This window comes from Ranitomeya variabilis, chromosome 8 (genome assembly GCF_051348905.1).
Source record: "Ranitomeya variabilis isolate aRanVar5 chromosome 8, aRanVar5.hap1, whole genome shotgun sequence".
NCBI classification, from domain to species: domain Eukaryota; kingdom Metazoa; phylum Chordata; class Amphibia; order Anura; family Dendrobatidae; genus Ranitomeya; species Ranitomeya variabilis.
This window is the reverse complement of record NC_135239.1, coordinates 156,244,733-156,263,750: the sequence shown is the minus strand read 5'-3', so window position 1 is coordinate 156,263,750 and position 19,018 is coordinate 156,244,733. Positions and strand designations below refer to the sequence as shown.

The window sequence follows — 19,018 nt, the reverse complement described above, 5'->3', positions numbered from 1 at the left end:
CCTCTCCTTTTCTGCTAAGTATTTGTTATACTCCTGTGTCGTTATAGAATAAACGTAGTTATTCTTGTTTGCAAGCCGTGGTGCCTTCAATTGGTCCAGAGTCTGGTCTTTCAACAAGACCATGGACCTAATGTAAACCCATTTGATTTGGATTTGTCTTAGAAAGTTTTCTGAGCTTGAGCTAAATTTCTGTAGTCGCTCTGTGTGATCACCCAATCTTGCAAATGAGGAGGCCTGGACAGTGTGTGGAATGCGTACTGTCAGGATTCACCAATCTGCCAGAAAACCGGAAAAACCCCTTTAACTAGGAATAGATAGGGGGAGGCTAAGTGGTTCTGAGAGTAATTTGTGGCCGCTGGACAGGAGCTATGAGAACCGCCTCTTATCTGCTGCTATCTACTGTTATTGGGGAAGGCTTTTCCAAAACATAAAAACCCCTTTAAGCAAGGTGTGGGAGTTCGGAGCAGGTATTAAATAATCAGAAGCAGACAGAAAATGAGGACCACCAGCTGACATGTGCCTGTCTCCGCAAGATACCAACACTGCGAAAGACCAAAGAAGTGAGAAGGATATAGGCCACGCGGGAAGGTACAGTGCCTGTGTCCCCCTATAAAGTCCTTCATCTTTGGTCCTGTGCAAGCATGTAATTACACAATTGCATGAAATATGCAATAATAGTGACTGATTACACTTTTGTGTTCTCTTGTAACAGCACTATGGATTTAGCTTGGGGATAAGGGAGAAACGTTCCTAAACGGCAATGTGACTGTCATCAGTAAGCATGGCTGCATTTCTGCGAGCATTGTATAATACTGTGCATAATGTGTTCATATGACACAGCGTATAGCACTATAATACTCCTCTATAGGACACAGCGTATAGCACTATAATACTCCTCTATAGGACGCAGCGTATAGCACTATAATACTCCTCTATAGGACGCAGCGTATAGCACTATAATACTCCTCTATAGGACACAGCGTATAGCACTATAATACTCCTCTATAGGACGCAGCGTATAGCACTATAATACTCCTCTATAGGACACAGCGTATAGCACTATAATACTCCTCTATAGGACACAGCGTATAGCACTATAATACTCCTCTATAGGACGCAGCGTATAGCACTATAATACTCCTCTATAGGACGCAGCGTATAGCACTATAATACTCCTCTATAGGACACAGCGTATAGCACTATAATACTCCTCTATAGGACGCAGCGTATAGCACTATAATACTCCTCTATAGGACGCAGCGTATAGCACTATAATACTCCTCTATAGTACACAGCGTATAGCACTATAATACTCCTCTACAGTACACAGCGTATAGCACCATAATACTCCTCTATAGGACGCAGCGTATAGCACTATAATACTCCTCTATAGGACGCAGCGTATAGCACTATAATACTCCTCTATAGGACGCAGCGTATAGCACTATAATACTCCTCTATAGGACGCAGCGTATAGCACTATAATACTCCTCTATAGGACGCAGCGTATAGCACTATAATACTCCTCTATAGGACGCAGCGTATAGCACTATAATACTCCTCTATAGGACGCAGCGTATAGCACTATAATACTCCTCTATAGGACACAGCGTATAGCACTATAATACTCCTCTATAGGACGCAGCGTATAGCACTATAATACTCCTCTATAGGACGCAGCGTATAGCACTATAATACTCCTCTATAGTACACAGCGTATAGCACTATAATACTCCTCTACAGTACACAGCGTATAGCACCATAATACTCCTCTACAGTACACAGCGTATAGCACCATAATACTCCTCTATAGGACGCAGCGTATAGCACTATAATACTCCTCTATAGGACGCAGCGTATAGCACTATAATACTCCTCTATAGGACGCAGCGTATAGCACTATAATACTCCTCTATAGGACGCAGCGTATAGCACTATAATACTCCTCTATAGGACGCAGCGTATAGCACTATAATACTCCTCTATAGGACGCAGCGTATAGCACTATAATACTCCTCTATAGGACGCAGCGTATAGCACTATAATACTCCTCTATAGGACGCAGCGTATAGCACTATAATACTCCTCTATAGGACGCAGCGTATAGCACTATAATACTCCTCTATAGGACGCAGCGTATAGCACTATAATACTCCTCTATAGGACGCAGCGTATAGCACTATAATACTCCTCTATAGGACGCAGCGTATAGCACTATAATACTCCTCTATAGGACGCAGCGTATAGCACTATAATACTCCTCTATAGGACGCAGCGTATAGCACTATAATACTCCTCTATAGGACGCAGCGTATAGCACTATAATACTCCTCTATAGGACGCAGCGTATAGCACTATAATACTCCTCTATAGGACGCAGCGTATAGCACTATAATACTCCTCTATAGGACGCAGCGTATAGCACTATAATACTCCTCTATAGGACGCAGCGTATAGCACTATAATACTCCTCTATAGGACGCAGCGTATAGCACTATAATACTCCTCTATAGGACGCAGCGTATAGCACTATAAAACTCCTCTATAGCACGCAGCGTATAGCACTATAATACTCCTCTATAGCACCCAGCGTATAGCACTATAATACTCCTCTATAGAACGCAGCGTATAGCACTATAATACTCTATAGCAAGCAGCGTATAGCACTATAATACTCCTCTATAGCAAGCAGCGTATAGCACTATAATACTCCTCTATAGCACGCAGCGTATAGCACTATAATACTCCTCTATAGCACCCAGCGTATAGCACTATAATACTCCTCTATAGGACGCAGCGTATAGCACTATAATACTCCTCTATAGGACGCAGCGTATAGCACTATAATACTCCTCTATAGGACGCAGCGTATAGCACTATAATACTCCTCTATAGCACGCAGCGTATAGCACTATAATACTCCTCTATAGCACGCAGCGTATAGCACTATAATACTCCTCTATAGGACACAGCGTATAGCACTATAATACTCCTCTATAGGACACAGCGTATAGCACTATAATACTCCTCTATAGGACACAGCGTATAGCACTATAATACTCCTCTATAGCACGCAGCGTATAGCACTATAATACTCCTCTATAGAACGCAGCGTATAGCACTATAATACTCCTCTATAGTTCGCAGCGTATAGCACTATAATACTCTATAGGACGCAGCGTATAGCACTATAATACTCCTCTATAGGACGCAGCGTATAGCACTATAATACTCCTCTATAGGACGCAGCGTATAGCACTATAATACTCCTCTATAGCACGCAGCGTATAGCACTATAATACTCCTCTATAGCACGCAGCGTATAGCACTATAATACTCCTCTATAGGACGCAGCGTATAGCACTATAATACTCCTCTATAGGACGCAGCGTATAGCACTATAATACTCCTCTATAGCACGCAGCGTATAGCACTATAATACTCCTCTATAGGACACAGCGTATAGCACTATAATACTCCTCTATAGCACGCAGCGTATAGCACTATACAGTAATTCTCCTCTATAGGACGCAGCGTATAGCACTATAATACTCCTCTATAGCACGCAGCGTATAGCACTATAATACTCCTCTATAGCATGCAGCGTATAGCACTATAATACTCCTCTATAGCATGCAGCGTATAGCACTATAATACTCCTCTATAGGACACAGCGTATAGCACTATAATACTCCTCTATAGCATGCAGCGCATAGCACTATAATACTCCTCTATAGCACGCAGCGTATAGCACTATACAGTAATTCTCCTCTATAGCACGCAGCGTATAGCACTATAATACTCCTCTATAGCACGCAGTGTATAGCACTATAATACTCCTCTACAGTACACAGCGTATAGCACTATAATACTCCTCTATAGGACGCAGCGTATAGCACTATAATACTCCTCTATAGGACGGAACGTATAGCACTATAATACTCCTCTATAGGACGCAGCGTATAGCACTATAATACTCCTCTATAGCACGCAGCGTATAGCACTATAATACTCCTCTATAGGACGCAGCGTATAGCACTATAATACTCCTCTATAGGACACAGCGTATAGCACTATAATACTCCTCTATAGCATGCAGCGTATAGCACTATAATACTCCTCTATAGCACGCAGTGTATAGCACTATAATACTCCTCTACAGTACACAGCGTATAGCACTATAATACTCCTCTATAGGACGCAGCGTATAGCACTAGAATACTCCTCTATAGGACACAGCGTATAGCACTATAATACTCCTCTATAGGACACAGCGTATAGCACTATAATACTCCTCTATAGGACGCAGCGTATAGCACTATAATACTCCTCTATAGCACGCAGCGTATAGCACTATAATACTCCTCTATAGCATGCAGCGTATAGCACTATAATACTCCTCTATAGGAGGCAGCGTATAGCACTATAATACTCCTCTATAGGACGCAGCGTATAGCACTATAATACTCCTCTATAGGACACAGCGTATAGCACTATAATACTCCTCTATAGGACGCAGCGTATAGCACTATAATACTCCTCTACAGTACACAGCGTATAGCACTATAATACTCCTCTACAGTACACAGCGTATAGCACCATAATATTCCTCTACAGTACACAGCATATAGCACTATAATACTCCTCTATAGGACGCAGCGTATAGCACTATAATACTCCTCTATAGGACACAGCGTATAGCACTATAATACTCCTCTATAGGACGCAGCGTATAGCACTATAATACTCCTCTATAGGACACAGCGTATAGCACTATAATACTCCTCTATAGGATGCAGCGTATAGCACTATAATACTCCTCTATAGGACGCAGCGTATAGCACTATAATACTCCTCTACAGTACACAGCGTATAGCACTATAATACTCCTCTACAGTACACAGCGTATAGCACCATAATATTCCTCTACAGTACACAGCATATAGCACTATAATACTCCTCTATAGGACGCAGCGTATAGCACTATAATACTCCTCTATAGGACACAGCGTATAGCACTATAATACTCCTCTATAGGACGCAGCGTATAGCACTATAATACTCCTCTATAGGACACAGCGTATAGCACTATAATACTCCTCTATAGGATGCAGCGTATAGCACTATAATACTCCTCTATAGCACGCAGTGTATAGCACTATAATACTCCTCTACAGTACACAGCGTATAGCACTATAATACTCCTCTACAGTACACAGCGTATAGCACTATAATACTCCTCCATAGGACGCAGCGTATAGCACTATAATACTCCTCCATAGGACGCAGCGTATAGCACTGTAATACTCCTCCATAGGACGCAGTGTATAGCACTATAATACTCCTCTATAGGATGCAGTGTATAGCACTATAATACTCCTCTATAGGACGCAGCGTATAGCACTATAATACTCCTCTATAGGACGCAGCGTATAGCACTATAATACTCCTCTATAGCACACAGCGTATAGCACTATAATACTCCTCTATAGGATGCAGCGTATAGCACTATAATACTCCTCTATAGCACACAGCGTATAGCACTATACAGTAATACTCCTTGTCACGATATGGTATGAAATATCATAAGTTAGTTTTCCTGCTAGCATGCGGGGGCTAAACCCCCCTTCTCTCTGGTTCTCTTTCTTTCCCTGTGTTTCTAGCTGTCTGTGTAGAAGAGCTTGCCTTGTGGGGGAGTTTTATTGACGAAAGGTATTTACGACGGGCATAGCTGCAAGAGGAATTTGTGTTAGCAGGAACTGTTAGAGAAACTTCTAGAATGCATGGGATTTCTTTGTTCTGTTTTTGGAAGATATTATGCAAACCGTTTAAGTTACGAACACCAAAATATATCGTCATAATCACACTCGGAGGATCTACGCATCACTCTAAATACGGGCGTCTAACTCCATCTGGTGAAGAAGTAGGGATTTCTCTGTAAATATGTATCCCAGACAGGGCATATTTGATCTCATCGGAATGCCCACGATACTATGAGATGAACGATGGGTATGGTGCGATTATTTTATGTTCTGTAGCGAAGATACGGGCATCAGATATATTTAATGCCCAGTTAGTGAAACCGAAGAGGTAGGAGGAGTTGGAAAACCAAGCCCTTTCTGTGAGGTCACAGACTGTAGGTTTTAAGTGCTGGCAGGCATCCAAGAGAGCAGAGTTGTGAGTTTTTACCTGAAGCGACCAGACTGCGAGTGCCCAATGCACTGGGATAGATGGAAAGCTCCTAGCCTGTTGCCTGCAATGCAATGATCTAAGAACATGTGAGTTATCTTTTCTTCCTTTAATCCTTTTATTTTTATAATTACCTTGTACATATTTGCAATTGTCTCATTTGTAACATCTTTGTAAAATATTTTATAAACACTGCCTAAAATCATTTATGGGGTATCCTATTTAATACTAGTTCGTTCTTCCTGCCCTAAACCGTACCCTGTCTCTGAAGGGAATTACGCTACTGTTTTTTGGGGTTTGCTCCAGACCCGTTCAACTGGAGCTGGTGGCAGCGACCGTGTGCCGGCTTTTGGGGGGTCACTGTAGCGACTGCGGCTTGATAATTATTGTTCCTGCCTGAGCGGGAGTAGTTATCGCATCGCTGCAGTACACCCAATAGCCAGTACATAGCAGGCAGCGTTTCTGGCGACTAATTACCCCAGGTGCAGTACCTAATCTGACCTGACAGAAAGGGGGGCGCCAGAGAGCTGCAAGGTTTAAGTGGAACTGTAAGCGGGATACACAAATCCCTGCAGTTCATGGTATATTGAAGAGCAGTGGGATACCTAAAATAAGCCCCTGCTGTAAACTAAGAGGTCAATAGCCTCGTGTGTGTTTTTTTTTTCATCACATTGTGGCAGTGGAGGGATAACTAGGATAAGCCCCCTGCACATGTGATAGCCGTCTGCTGGTCTAAGGTCACCCCCGTCCGTGACAGATTGTGGGCAGCGGCTAAGGGATCCTGACAGTCACGGAGTGAATCGTGACATATTGGTGGCAAGGCGGTGGGATATTAGAGCATTAGTGATTTGGTTTGAGCAATCATTCCTCTCACTAAAAACTTGCAGAAAGTTCTTGCGAGAACTCTGCGCAAATAAGTTTGGAGAAAGAACTCAGTGTTTATTAGTCTTGAGACAATTGTGTGTACTGGTGATTATCCCCTCCCTTTTTCTTCGTTTTTCTATCCTATCTTTTATTTGGCAACCATGGCAACGAAAGGAGAAGCCTGGTACAACCAGCAGAAGAAAGACACTCTTGCTGGGATATGCACGTATCATGGCCTGAACCCCCAGAGCATGACCAAGACTCAAATGGTCGCTGAACTGGTGCAATGGGAAGCCGCTCTAGACCACTCACAGAGCCCAGAGGCCGCAGATGCCAGCACCAGCGAACGTGGTGCTGCAGCAGAGGTTCAACCACTGAATACGGGCCCTACTGGCAACCAGGGGGGCGCAGACCTCCGCCTGCAGCTGGCTCTGCAACAATGCTCCGCAGATGACCTAGAGAGACGTCTGCAGCTGATCCAGCAATACCAGGAGCGAGCCGAGCGAGAGGCCCAGCGAGAGGCAGAGAGAGCTGAGCGAGAGGCTGAGAGAGCCGAGCGAGAGGCCCAGGCCCAGCGAGCCGAGCGCCAAGCCCAGCGAGAACATGAACTGGAGATGCTCCGGCGGGGGGGGACGCCTTCCACTGCCCAGAGCCGTGAGCCCAGCAGCGCTCAGATACCAAAGCCCCGGCCCGACCACTTTCCTGTTATGGAAAAGGATGGGGACTTGGACACGTTTCTGCGGGCCTTTGAGAAAGCCTGCAGACAGTACCAGCTGCCTACACAAGAATGGGCACGATACCTGACACCAGGGCTGAGAGGAAAAGCTCTGGAGGCGTTTGCTGCCCTCCCTCAAGAACAAGATGGTGACTATGAGGCCATCAAGCAGGCTCTCATAGCTAAGTACCAGCTTACACCCGAGGTGTACCGTAAAAAGTTTCGGACCCTCCTACGTGGCCCACACGACAGTTACAGTGATGTGGTGCATAGACTGGGGACCCACTTTGACCAGTGGACCCAAGGACTGTCAGTGACCACCTTTACACAGCTGCGAGACCTGATGATCAAAGACCAGTTCTTCCGTCTTTGCCCAACTGAAGTGCGACAGTTCGTGATGGACAGAGAACCCAACGATGTGACAAAAGCAGCGCAGATTGCCGATGCCTATGAGGCCAACCGTAGATCGGAAGTGCGGAAGCCAGTCACCACCAGCTGGAGAGGGGGTAAGCCTGCAGCCAACGCCAGTACCCCTGCCAGCCAACACACCAGAGGTCCTGTCCCCGTGGCCAACAGCACCAGACCTACCACCGAACTTCGCCAGTGTTACCACTGCAGGCAGACTGGACACCTCAGTCACCAATGTCTAGCCAAGCAGAAGAACCCCTCATCCCAGGCCCCAGGGCCTAATGCAGCAGTTCTTTTGGTGGGTGGTGTGGTTGGGAGGGTGTGTGACAACGTACAGCCCGTCACTGTGGGAGGTCGTGTTGCTACAGGCCTCAAGGACACCGGGGCTGAACGAACCCTCATCCGACCCGAACTGGCGGCCCCTGAAGAAATCATTCCGGGGAAAACCCTAACTGTCACTGGGATTGGGGGCATCAGCTGTCCCTTACCGATGGCCCGGGTTTTTATTGATTGGGGTGCCGGGAGCGGGGTGAAAGAAGTGGGGCTGTCTGATAATTTGCCCACTGATGTTTTGTTGGGGACTGATTTGGGGAGGTTGTTTGCATACTACGTCCCTGACACCCCTCCCCAATCTGCTAATAAGCGTAACGTTAACCCTGATGATGATGATGATGATGATGGGAAATCGCATGTGTTACCTGACCATGCTTTATCTTGTAATGATGCATCTGTTAACCATTTTTTCCCTAGGATTGATGGGGGAAATGTTGTACCTGTGCCAACTGTATCTGATAATGATGTTTCTGTGAAAGTTGATGTGTCCATAGGTACAGGAGTGCTCAGCCAAGTCCCTCTGCGGAGTGAGACGGCTGAGGAACCCCTAGCAGGGGCAAGTGTCGGTGCTACAAGAAATGGGGAGATACATGGGAACCGTGAGACAGGTGACGCCATGAAATTGACCAGTGCCACCGAGGAAGGTAACTGGCCCATAAGTAGCAATGCTCCTGAGGTAATGGGGGAGGATGGGGAGGTAGAGCCCATAGCAGCATCAGCTGATGGGTCTGTAGAAACCCCCGGGGAGACAGCCTACGTAGCTGCTGTCACCCGCAGTCAGAGTGCCCGGAACGCAGATAACTGTTTGCCTTCCGGACCCTCCTCAGTCATCAGTGTGACTGAACCAGAGGTGGACCCAGTGCAGGTCCCAGAGGGCTCCCGTGGGGAAGGGACCCTGACGTCACTTCTGGCTTCCCCTAGCCAGGAGTTTCAGGCCGCTCTGCACACAGATGCGAGCCTAGAGAGTTTGAGACAACTCGCCGGGACGTCATTCTCCGAGACTGATAAGGAGAAGGTGTTCTGGGAAGGAGGAAGGTTGTACCGGGAGACAGTACCCGGAGAATCACAAAAGGAGTGGTTGAGGGAAAGACAGCTGGTCGTCCCGCAGCAATTCCGGGGTGAGTTGTTGCGGATTGCCCATGAGATCCCACTAGCTGGACACTTGGGGATCAGCAAAACTAAGGCCCGGCTGTCTCAACACTTCTATTGGCCTAAGATGGGGACAGATGTGTCAAACTACTGCCGCTCCTGTGTCACCTGTCAAAGAGTGGGGAAGGCGGGGCCTGCTCTTAAGGCTCCCCTGATCCCTTTGCCAGTGATAGAGGAGCCTTTCCAGAGGATTGCGGTGGACATTGTGGGCCCGCTGGCCGTCACCAGCAGCTCTGGAAAGCAATATATTCTTACTGTGGTAGACTACGCTACCCGGTACCCAGAGGCAGTAGCTCTGTCGTCAACTAGGGCAGATAAGGTGGCGGATGCCCTGTTGGCCATCTTTTCACGTGTAGGATTTCCCAGGGAAATGCTTACTGATCGAGGGACCCAATTTATGTCTCACCTAATGGAGGCTCTCTGTAAGAAAATGCAGGTGAAGCACCTGGTATCGAGTGCGTATCACCCACAGACCAATGGCTTGTGTGAACGCTTCAATGGTACCCTCAAACAGATGCTACGCATGCTGGTTGAGACACAAGGGCGCGACTGGGAGCGGTACCTCCCACACCTGCTATTTGCTTACCGAGAGGTTCCGCAGGCCTCGACGGGGTTCTCCCCCTTCGAGCTCCTGTACGGCAGGCGAGTCCGGGGACCCCTTGGGTTGGTAAGAGAATCCTGGGAAGAGGAGCCGAACCCTTCTGAAGTGTCCATAGTGGAGTATGTCCTGCGCTTCCGTGACAAGATGCAGACCTTGACGCAGTTGGTGCATGACAACATGACGCAGGCTCAGGCTGATCAGAAGCACTGGTACGACCAAAACGCCCGGGAGCGGACCTACCACGTGGGTCAAAAGGTTTGGGTGCTGGTTCCTGTACCAACAGATAAGCTTCAGGCAGCCTGGGAGGGCCCGTACGTCGTCCACCAACAGCTCAACCCGGTCACCTATGTGGTCACGCTTGACCACACTCGGGGTAGGCGAAAGGCCTTTCACGTCAACATGATGAAGGCTCATCACGAACGTGAACCTTTCGTCCTACCGGTCTGCAGCGCACCCGAAGACGGGGAGGAGGACACCCTCCTGGACATGCTGGCCCAAGCCAAGGCCCGTGGGTCCATTGAGGACGTGGAGGTAAGCGCCTCGCTAGATGAACCACAGCGGTTGCAGTTGCAAACCACCCTGGAACCCTTCCGGGTCGTGTTCTCCAACCGGCCTGGAAGGACTGAGTTAGCGGTCCACGAGGTGGACACCGGGAATCACGCCCCACTACGGCGAACACCCTATCGAATCTCTGACCAGGTGCAGCAGATTATGCGCCAGGAGATCGATGAGATGTTACAGCTGGGGGTGATTCGACGGTCAAAGAGCGCGTGGGCCTCACCTGTAGTTCTCGTGCCAAAGAAGGACCGGACCACCCGGTTCTGCGTGGACTACAGGGGGCTCAACGCCATTACAGCCTCTGACGCGCACCCAATGCCGCGCATCGAGGAGCTGCTTGAGAAGTTAGCTGGCGCAGAATACCTGACAATAATGGATCTGAGTCGCGGATACTGGCAGATTCCCCTGAGCCCCGAGGCGCAGGAGAAGTCCGCCTTTATCACACCCTTTGGACTGTACGAGTCCACGGTCATGCCCTTCGGCATGAAGAATGCCCCTGCCACTTTTCAGCGGATGGTCAATCTCCTGCTTCAGGGACTGGAGAAGTACGCCGTGGCGTACTTAGATGACATTGCCATCTTCAGTCCCTCCTGGGATGAACACCTGCAGCATCTCGAGGAGGTGCTCGGGCGAATTCACCGAGCAGGACTGACTATCAAGCCGGGAAAGTGCCAGATGGGCATGAGGGAGGTTCACTACCTGGGGCACCGGGTAGGTGGAAACACCCTGAAACCGGAGCCTGACAAAGTGGGCGTGATCGTGAACTGGCCCACTCCCAGGAACAAGAAACAGGTGATGTCCTTCCTGGGCACTGCAGGGTACTATAGGCGCTTCGTGCAGCACTATAGTAGCCTGGCAAAACCTTTGACGGACCTCACCAGGAAGAAGCTACCCCACATCGTCAACTGGACAGATGGCTGTGAGGGGGCCTTCCAGGCGTTGAAAACAGCACTGTGCAACGCCCCTGTGTTGAAAGCAGTCGACAGCAGTCGACCGTTCTTGGTACAGACCGACGCCAGCGAGTTTGGCCTTGGTGCTGTGCTCAGCCAGGTTGACTCGGAGGACCAAGAGCACCCCGTGTTGTACCTGAGCCGGAAACTTTTGCTGAGGGAAGTGGCCTACTCCACCATCGAGAAGGAGTGCCTGGCCATAGTCTGGGCTCTGCAGCGCTTGCAGCCCTACTTGTACGGTCGCACCTTCACGGTGGTGACCGACCACAACCCTCTGCGCTGGCTAAGCACCATGTGTGGAACCAATGGCAGGTTGCTACGCTGGAGCCTTGCCCTTCAGCAATTTGACTTCACCATTAAGCACAGAGCGGGCAAAGAGCATGGTAATGCAGATGGACTTTCCCGTCAGGGTGAACCCACGGACGTGCGCATGGAGGCATACCGAGAGGTCCTGCCGCCGTAGCGCACGCTAAAAGGGGGAGGTGTCACGATATGGTATGAAATATCATAAGTTAGTTTTCCTGCTAGCATGCGGGGGCTAAACCCCCCTTCTCTCTGGTTCTCTTTCTTTCCCTGTGTTTCTAGCTGTCTGTGTAGAAGAGCTTGCCTTGTGGGGGAGTTTTATTGACGAAAGGTATTTACGACGGGCATAGCTGCAAGAGGAATTTGTGTTAGCAGGAACTGTTAGAGAAACTTCTAGAATGCATGGGATTTCTTTGTTCTGTTTTTGGAAGATATTATGCAAACCGTTTAAGTTACGAACACCAAAATATATCGTCATAATCACACTCGGAGGATCTACGCATCACTCTAAATACGGGCGTCTAACTCCATCTGGTGAAGAAGTAGGGATTTCTCTGTAAATATGTATCCCAGACAGGGCATATTTGATCTCATCGGAATGCCCACGATACTATGAGATGAACGATGGGTATGGTGCGATTATTTTATGTTCTGTAGCGAAGATACGGGCATCAGATATATTTAATGCCCAGTTAGTGAAACCGAAGAGGTAGGAGGAGTTGGAAAACCAAGCCCTTTCTGTGAGGTCACAGACTGTAGGTTTTAAGTGCTGGCAGGCATCCAAGAGAGCAGAGTTGTGAGTTTTTACCTGAAGCGACCAGACTGCGAGTGCCCAATGCACTGGGATAGATGGAAAGCTCCTAGCCTGTTGCCTGCAATGCAATGATCTAAGAACATGTGAGTTATCTTTTCTTCCTTTAATCCTTTTATTTTTATAATTACCTTGTACATATTTGCAATTGTCTCATTTGTAACATCTTTGTAAAATATTTTATAAACACTGCCTAAAATCATTTATGGGGTATCCTATTTAATACTAGTTCGTTCTTCCTGCCCTAAACCGTACCCTGTCTCTGAAGGGAATTACGCTACTGTTTTTTGGGGTTTGCTCCAGACCCGTTCAACTGGAGCTGGTGGCAGCGACCGTGTGCCGGCTTTTGGGGGGTCACTGTAGCGACTGCGGCTTGATAATTATTGTTCCTGCCTGAGCGGGAGTAGTTATCGCATCGCTGCAGTACACCCAATAGCCAGTACATAGCAGGCAGCGTTTCTGGCGACTAATTACCCCAGGTGCAGTACCTAATCTGACCTGACAGAAAGGGGGGCGCCAGAGAGCTGCAAGGTTTAAGTGGAACTGTAAGCGGGATACACAAATCCCTGCAGTTCATGGTATATTGAAGAGCAGTGGGATACCTAAAATAAGCCCCTGCTGTAAACTAAGAGGTCAATAGCCTCGTGTGTGTTTTTTTTTTCATCACATTGTGGCAGTGGAGGGATAACTAGGATAAGCCCCCTGCACATGTGATAGCCGTCTGCTGGTCTAAGGTCACCCCCGTCCGTGACAGATTGTGGGCAGCGGCTAAGGGATCCTGACAGTCACGGAGTGAATCGTGACACTCCTCTATAGGATGCAGCGTATAGCACTATAATACTCCTCCATAGGACGCAGTGTATAGCACTATAATACTCCTCTATAGGATGCAGCGTATAGCACTATAATACTCCTCTATAGCACACAGCGTATAGCACTATAATACTCCTCTATAGGATGCAGCGTATAGCACTATAATACTCCTCTATAGCACACAGCGTATAGCACTATAATACTCCTCTATAGGATGCAGCGTATAGCACTATACAGTAATACTCCTCTATAGCACACAGCGTATAGCACTATACAGTAATACTCCTCTATAGGATGCAGCGTATAGCACTATAATACTCCTCCATAGGACGCAGTGTATAGCACTATAATACTCCTCTATAGGACGCAGCGCATACATATACTGTACATGCACACTGGGGGAAATTCTATAAAACTGGTGCAGCGAAAAGCGCAGTATTTGCCAGAAGGAATGAGATTCCAGCTCTCGCTTTTCAGAAGCTTTTTGAAGGGGCAACATGTTTGGATGCTGCAGTGAACAACTCCAATTTCTATTATGTGCTGGAGCATTTGACTGAAAAAGCTTCAGGGTCGATGTGAATTTTAAAAATAAAGATGTAATATTTGTAAGAAAATGACAAATGTCACTAGTGAGATATGGGAAATATGCATGCCTTACTCATCAGCTGAGTGGAGGAGGACGATATCACAGTGAGCGGGCTGCGCTGAGGTAAATGAGGAGGCTTTTGAATTCCAAAACGGTTGTTTATTGTTCCAACGCATTTCAGCTCCTTTCTCAAGGTGAAAAAAAACTTCATCAATTTGGTGCAGTACGTGCCATTTTCTCGCTCTCAAAAAGTTCATGTATTGCTCTGTAGAAATGTCAATGAAATGGTGGGGGAGATTCAGGGAAAATAAGCAGGTGGGAAGGTGTATATAAACGATTGGCCCCGCCGTGAACAATCATCCTGTGCTGACAGAGCCCCTGTACATGCACCTTCCCACCTTCCTGTTTTCCATCTATTTCCTCCCTTCTCTCGTCAGTTAAAGATGGGGAGATAAAGTGAAAATTCACAGGTGGAAAAGTGCACTGAACTGTTTGCCACGCCAAGGGGGCACCGAAAACCTGTGCTCGTTTTGAACATTTATTCTGTGCTGGCAAAGTCCCTTTAAGGCTACTTTCACACTAGCGTCGGTACGTGGCCGTCACCATGCGTCGGCCCGATGCACGTTGTGAAATAAATGCACAACGGGGGCAGTGGATGCAGTTTTTCAATGCATCCGCTGCCCCATTGTAAGGTCTGGGGAGGAGGGGGCGGAGTTTCGGCTGCGCATGCGTGGTCGAAAATGGCGGATGCGACGCGCAAAAAAAGTTACATGGAACGTTTTTTGTGCCAACGGTCCGCCAAAACACGATGCATCCGTCGCACGACAGATGTGACGTGTGGCACTCCGTCGCTAATGCAAGTCTATGGAGAAAAAAAACGTATCCTGCGGGCAACTTTGCAGGATGTGTTTTTTTCTCCAAAACGAGGCATTGCGACTTACGTCACACAACGCTAGTGTGAAAGTAGCCTAATTTAATAGGAAACTGGGACCTCTCCATGTGTTTCTGAAGTATGGGATCTAATCGGAGAAAGGCCCCCTCCACATGGCAGTATTTTGAGTGGTAAGGGCACATATAATTTGGGCAGAGATGGGGAAATACTGAACATTCTGGCTAGTGGCTCTCTCGACCCGAGCTTGACGGCTGCATAGAAATACCTGAAGCTGTCACACTCTGGTCAGGAGAGCCGCCAGCCACTCCGTGCACTGTGTCCCGATCTCCACCCGACTGCGCTCTAAGACAAACTAGAAGTGAGATCAAAGCGCAGAAGACGTGCAAAATCCTTAGATTACAGTTTGTCTCACTTTTTACTGAACTGAACATACAAACTCCACACTAACCTGTAATGATAAATCCTCCAGAGGATATCAAGAGGTTTGTCATTTAGTATTGATTATAATTTCCTAATACAACAGTCCATTGAGGAAAAGAAAATTAGAATTGAAATGATCAAAACGTGACACATTTTATTTTAAAGCCACAAGTTCCAGCGGACACCCGACAACGGCTTCATTAATACCAATTATGTGAGCGCGAGGGCTTGTGGCTTTATCACAGATGCTAAACTTTAGCCACAAGACAGCTGTCTAAAGAATCCCGGAAGACAATTTACATAAACATACAGCTCATCTTGAGAACTATCCTCCTAGTAAAGAGCATTCACAATGCAATTCCGGGTCCTCACTATCTGTGCTGAAAACCCATTAGAAATATGTCCTGACAACGTCGTAACTGCAAATGTAAAATATTCTATTTAATCCTGTATGTCTCCTGCACTATAGGTGCATGCTATACTAATGTCACCTGTATGCTCGACACATACCTTTCGTGCAGGCGTTAATGTCCCATCCACATCAAAAAGACACAGAATGTCTCTCTGGTTTTGGCTCCTGGGATCTGCCATTGCCTGTCCATCTGCAGAGAGGCCTGCTGCTGCCCTTGCAATGAATGGAAGCTGGGAGGGAGTGTGAGGGGCTGGTATAGGAGGGTGGGAGGCGTGGTGGCCCTGCTGGCCACTTATAGCGCAGCCTCAGAGTCACATGGTCATGGTAAACAAGACACTGATCACGTAGCCGGCAACTTCCTGCAGCTTGTCAGAAAAACACCAAAGCCAAGTAGGGTAAAAGTCAGTGAATGGTAGCGGCCGGCGACCTTACACCTACATTACGTCCAGGACAGGCTGCCCCTGATACCGCCACTGCCAGCACCCGGATAGCGCACAGCGCTGCTGACCAATAACCCAGCACAAAGAACGTCTGTCAATCTCTAGTACAGAACTCTATAGGATCATTGCGTATGAGGCTGGGTAATACGACAGCCCATAAACCTGGCCTCATCTAATCACTGGTAGCGGTCAGCCAGCCTCCATATTATAGGGGCACATAAGGCGGCACACAGCACTACTAGCGCTGACTGTGGACCGGTACGACAGGTGTAGGGGGCTACAAAGCCGTGGGCGCGAGGTGGTCGAAGACTTGTTAGTCTGATGCCAAATAGCCAATCCTCAGAGACAGATGACGACCCGTCACATTTACAATTTATTACTTTGGTTAAAAACACATCAGACATTCTTAAAATTATGATCAATTGAATGGATATTGCAAGAAACCAATAAATATATATATATATATATATATATATATATATATATATATATATATATATAATAACCCCCACTGACAGCAGTTAAAGGGAAGCAGTCACCTCGGAAAATGCTCTCTGCAAATATACGGTTAATCTGTAGGTGACTAGCATTACAGTGCTGCTCTGCTGTCTTGATGAAAGTGTGGCTACTGACAAAGTTAACCTGGAGCCACCAGCTTTCCGTCATGGGGTGAGCCCAAAGCGGCTACATCACTGCTCACTACACTGTATGCATGCCATGGCACTGTGAGCGACAGCCAGCTCTGCCATGCACAGACATGCTGGAGAGTCAGCTATCAAAAGTGCTAGGGCATGGTTCCAAAGAAAGGGCAAGTAAACACAAAATACAATTTTGAAATCAAAGGTCTTTATTATTCAGGGAAAAAAAAAAATCAAAACTTACAGGGCCCTGTGTGAAAAAGTGATTGCCCCCCTCCTTAAAACATAAATTAACTGTGGCTTATCATATCTTTGAGGAGCAGAGTTCAAATTCCCTAGCCACACGCAGGCCTAATTACTGTCACAACTGTTTTCAATCAATAAATCACTTAAATAGGACCTGTCTGACCAAGTGAAGTAGACCCAAGAAATTCTGGAACAAATGAGAAAAAAAAGTAATTGAGATCTATTAGTCTAGAATAAGTTATAAAGCCATCTCTAAAGCTTTGGGACTCCGGTGAACCACAGTGAGAGCCATTATCCACAAATGGCAAAAACATAGAACAGTGGTGAACCTTACCAGGAGTGGCCGGCTGACCAAAATTACCCCAAGAGCACAGCGATGACCCATCCAAAAGGTCACAAAAGACCCCACAACAACATCCAAAGAACTGCAGACCTCGCTTGTCTCTGATAAGGTCAGTGTTCATGACTCCACCATAAGAAAGAGACTGGGCAAAAATGGCCTGCATAGGAGAGTTCAAAGACAAAAACCACTGCTGAGCAATAAGAACATAAAGGCTTGTCTCAGTTTTGCCAGAAAACATCTTGATGATCCCCAAGACTTTTGGAAGAATACTCTGTGGACTTGCCAGACAAAAGTTTAACTTTTTGGAAGGTGTATGTCCCATTACATTCAGCATAGAAGTAACACAGCATTTCAGAAAAGGAACATCATACCAACAGTAAAATAAGGTGGTGGTAGTGTGATGGTCTGGGGCTGTTTTGCTACTTCAGGACCTGGAACACTTGCTGTGGTAAATGGAACCATGAATTCTGTTGTATACCCAAAAATCCTGAAGGAGAAGTCCGGCTATCTGTTTGTGATATCAAGCGGAAGCATACTTTGGTTGTGCAACAGGCCAATGATCCAAAACACACCAGCAAATCCACCTCGGAATGGCTTAATAAAAAAAAAAAAAAAAAAAAAATAGATAAGACTTTGGAGTGGCCTAGTCAAAGTCCTGCCTTAATCTGATTAAGATGCTGTACCATGACCTTAAGAAAATGGTTCATGCCCAGAAACCCTCCAATGTGGCTGAATTCCAACAATTCAGCACAGATGAGTGCGACAAAATTCCTCCAGAGCATTGTAAAAGATGCATTGCCAGTAATCACAAATGTTTGATTGCAGTTGCTGCTGCTAATGATGGCCCAATTAGGTTTAGGGAGCAATCACTTTTTCATACAGGGCACTGTAGGTTTTGGATTTCTTTTAGAAATGGCATTTTGTGTTTGCTTGTGTTATATTTATCTAATGTTTAAATCTGTTTAGTGATCTGAAACATTTAAGTATGACAAACATGCAAAAGAATAGAAAGTCAGGAAGGGTGCAACCACTTTCACACAACTGTACGTGACCTGCCTCTACAGAACTTATGCTGCTATACTACATGTATAAGTAGGATAGGGAACAAATCCTAGGAAAGTCTTAGTTAGTTACTGGTAACTGGATTTTTCGGAATCCATGACAGCACCACTAGTGAGGGGATCCGCCCACCAAGGATAGGAAACCTACAGGCTAAAAAGGCCGGCACTTCTCCATCACACTGGTTAAATTACAGAGCACAAGAGGACCTTCAATGGTTATACCAAAAAAACCAAAATCAACCGACACCATATAACACAATCTTAAAACGTGGAATCACAACCCTAG

The 19,018-nt window shown here is 46.8% G+C and overlaps 1 protein-coding gene across 1 annotated transcript in view; it reads right to left on the bottom strand.

Moving 5' to 3' along the window:
* PMM1 (phosphomannomutase 1) overlaps window positions 1–16,252 on the bottom strand; it is a 77,588-nt gene extending 61,336 nt beyond the window's left edge. Inside the window, exon 1 of the mRNA XM_077277366.1 lies at window positions 16,103–16,252. Within this exon, the coding sequence (XP_077133481.1) occupies window positions 16,103–16,183 (81 nt within the window). The 5' untranslated portion in view covers window positions 16,184–16,252. The remainder of the gene's footprint in view (window positions 1–16,102) is intronic.
* Window positions 16,253–19,018: the final 2,766 nt, after the last annotated feature.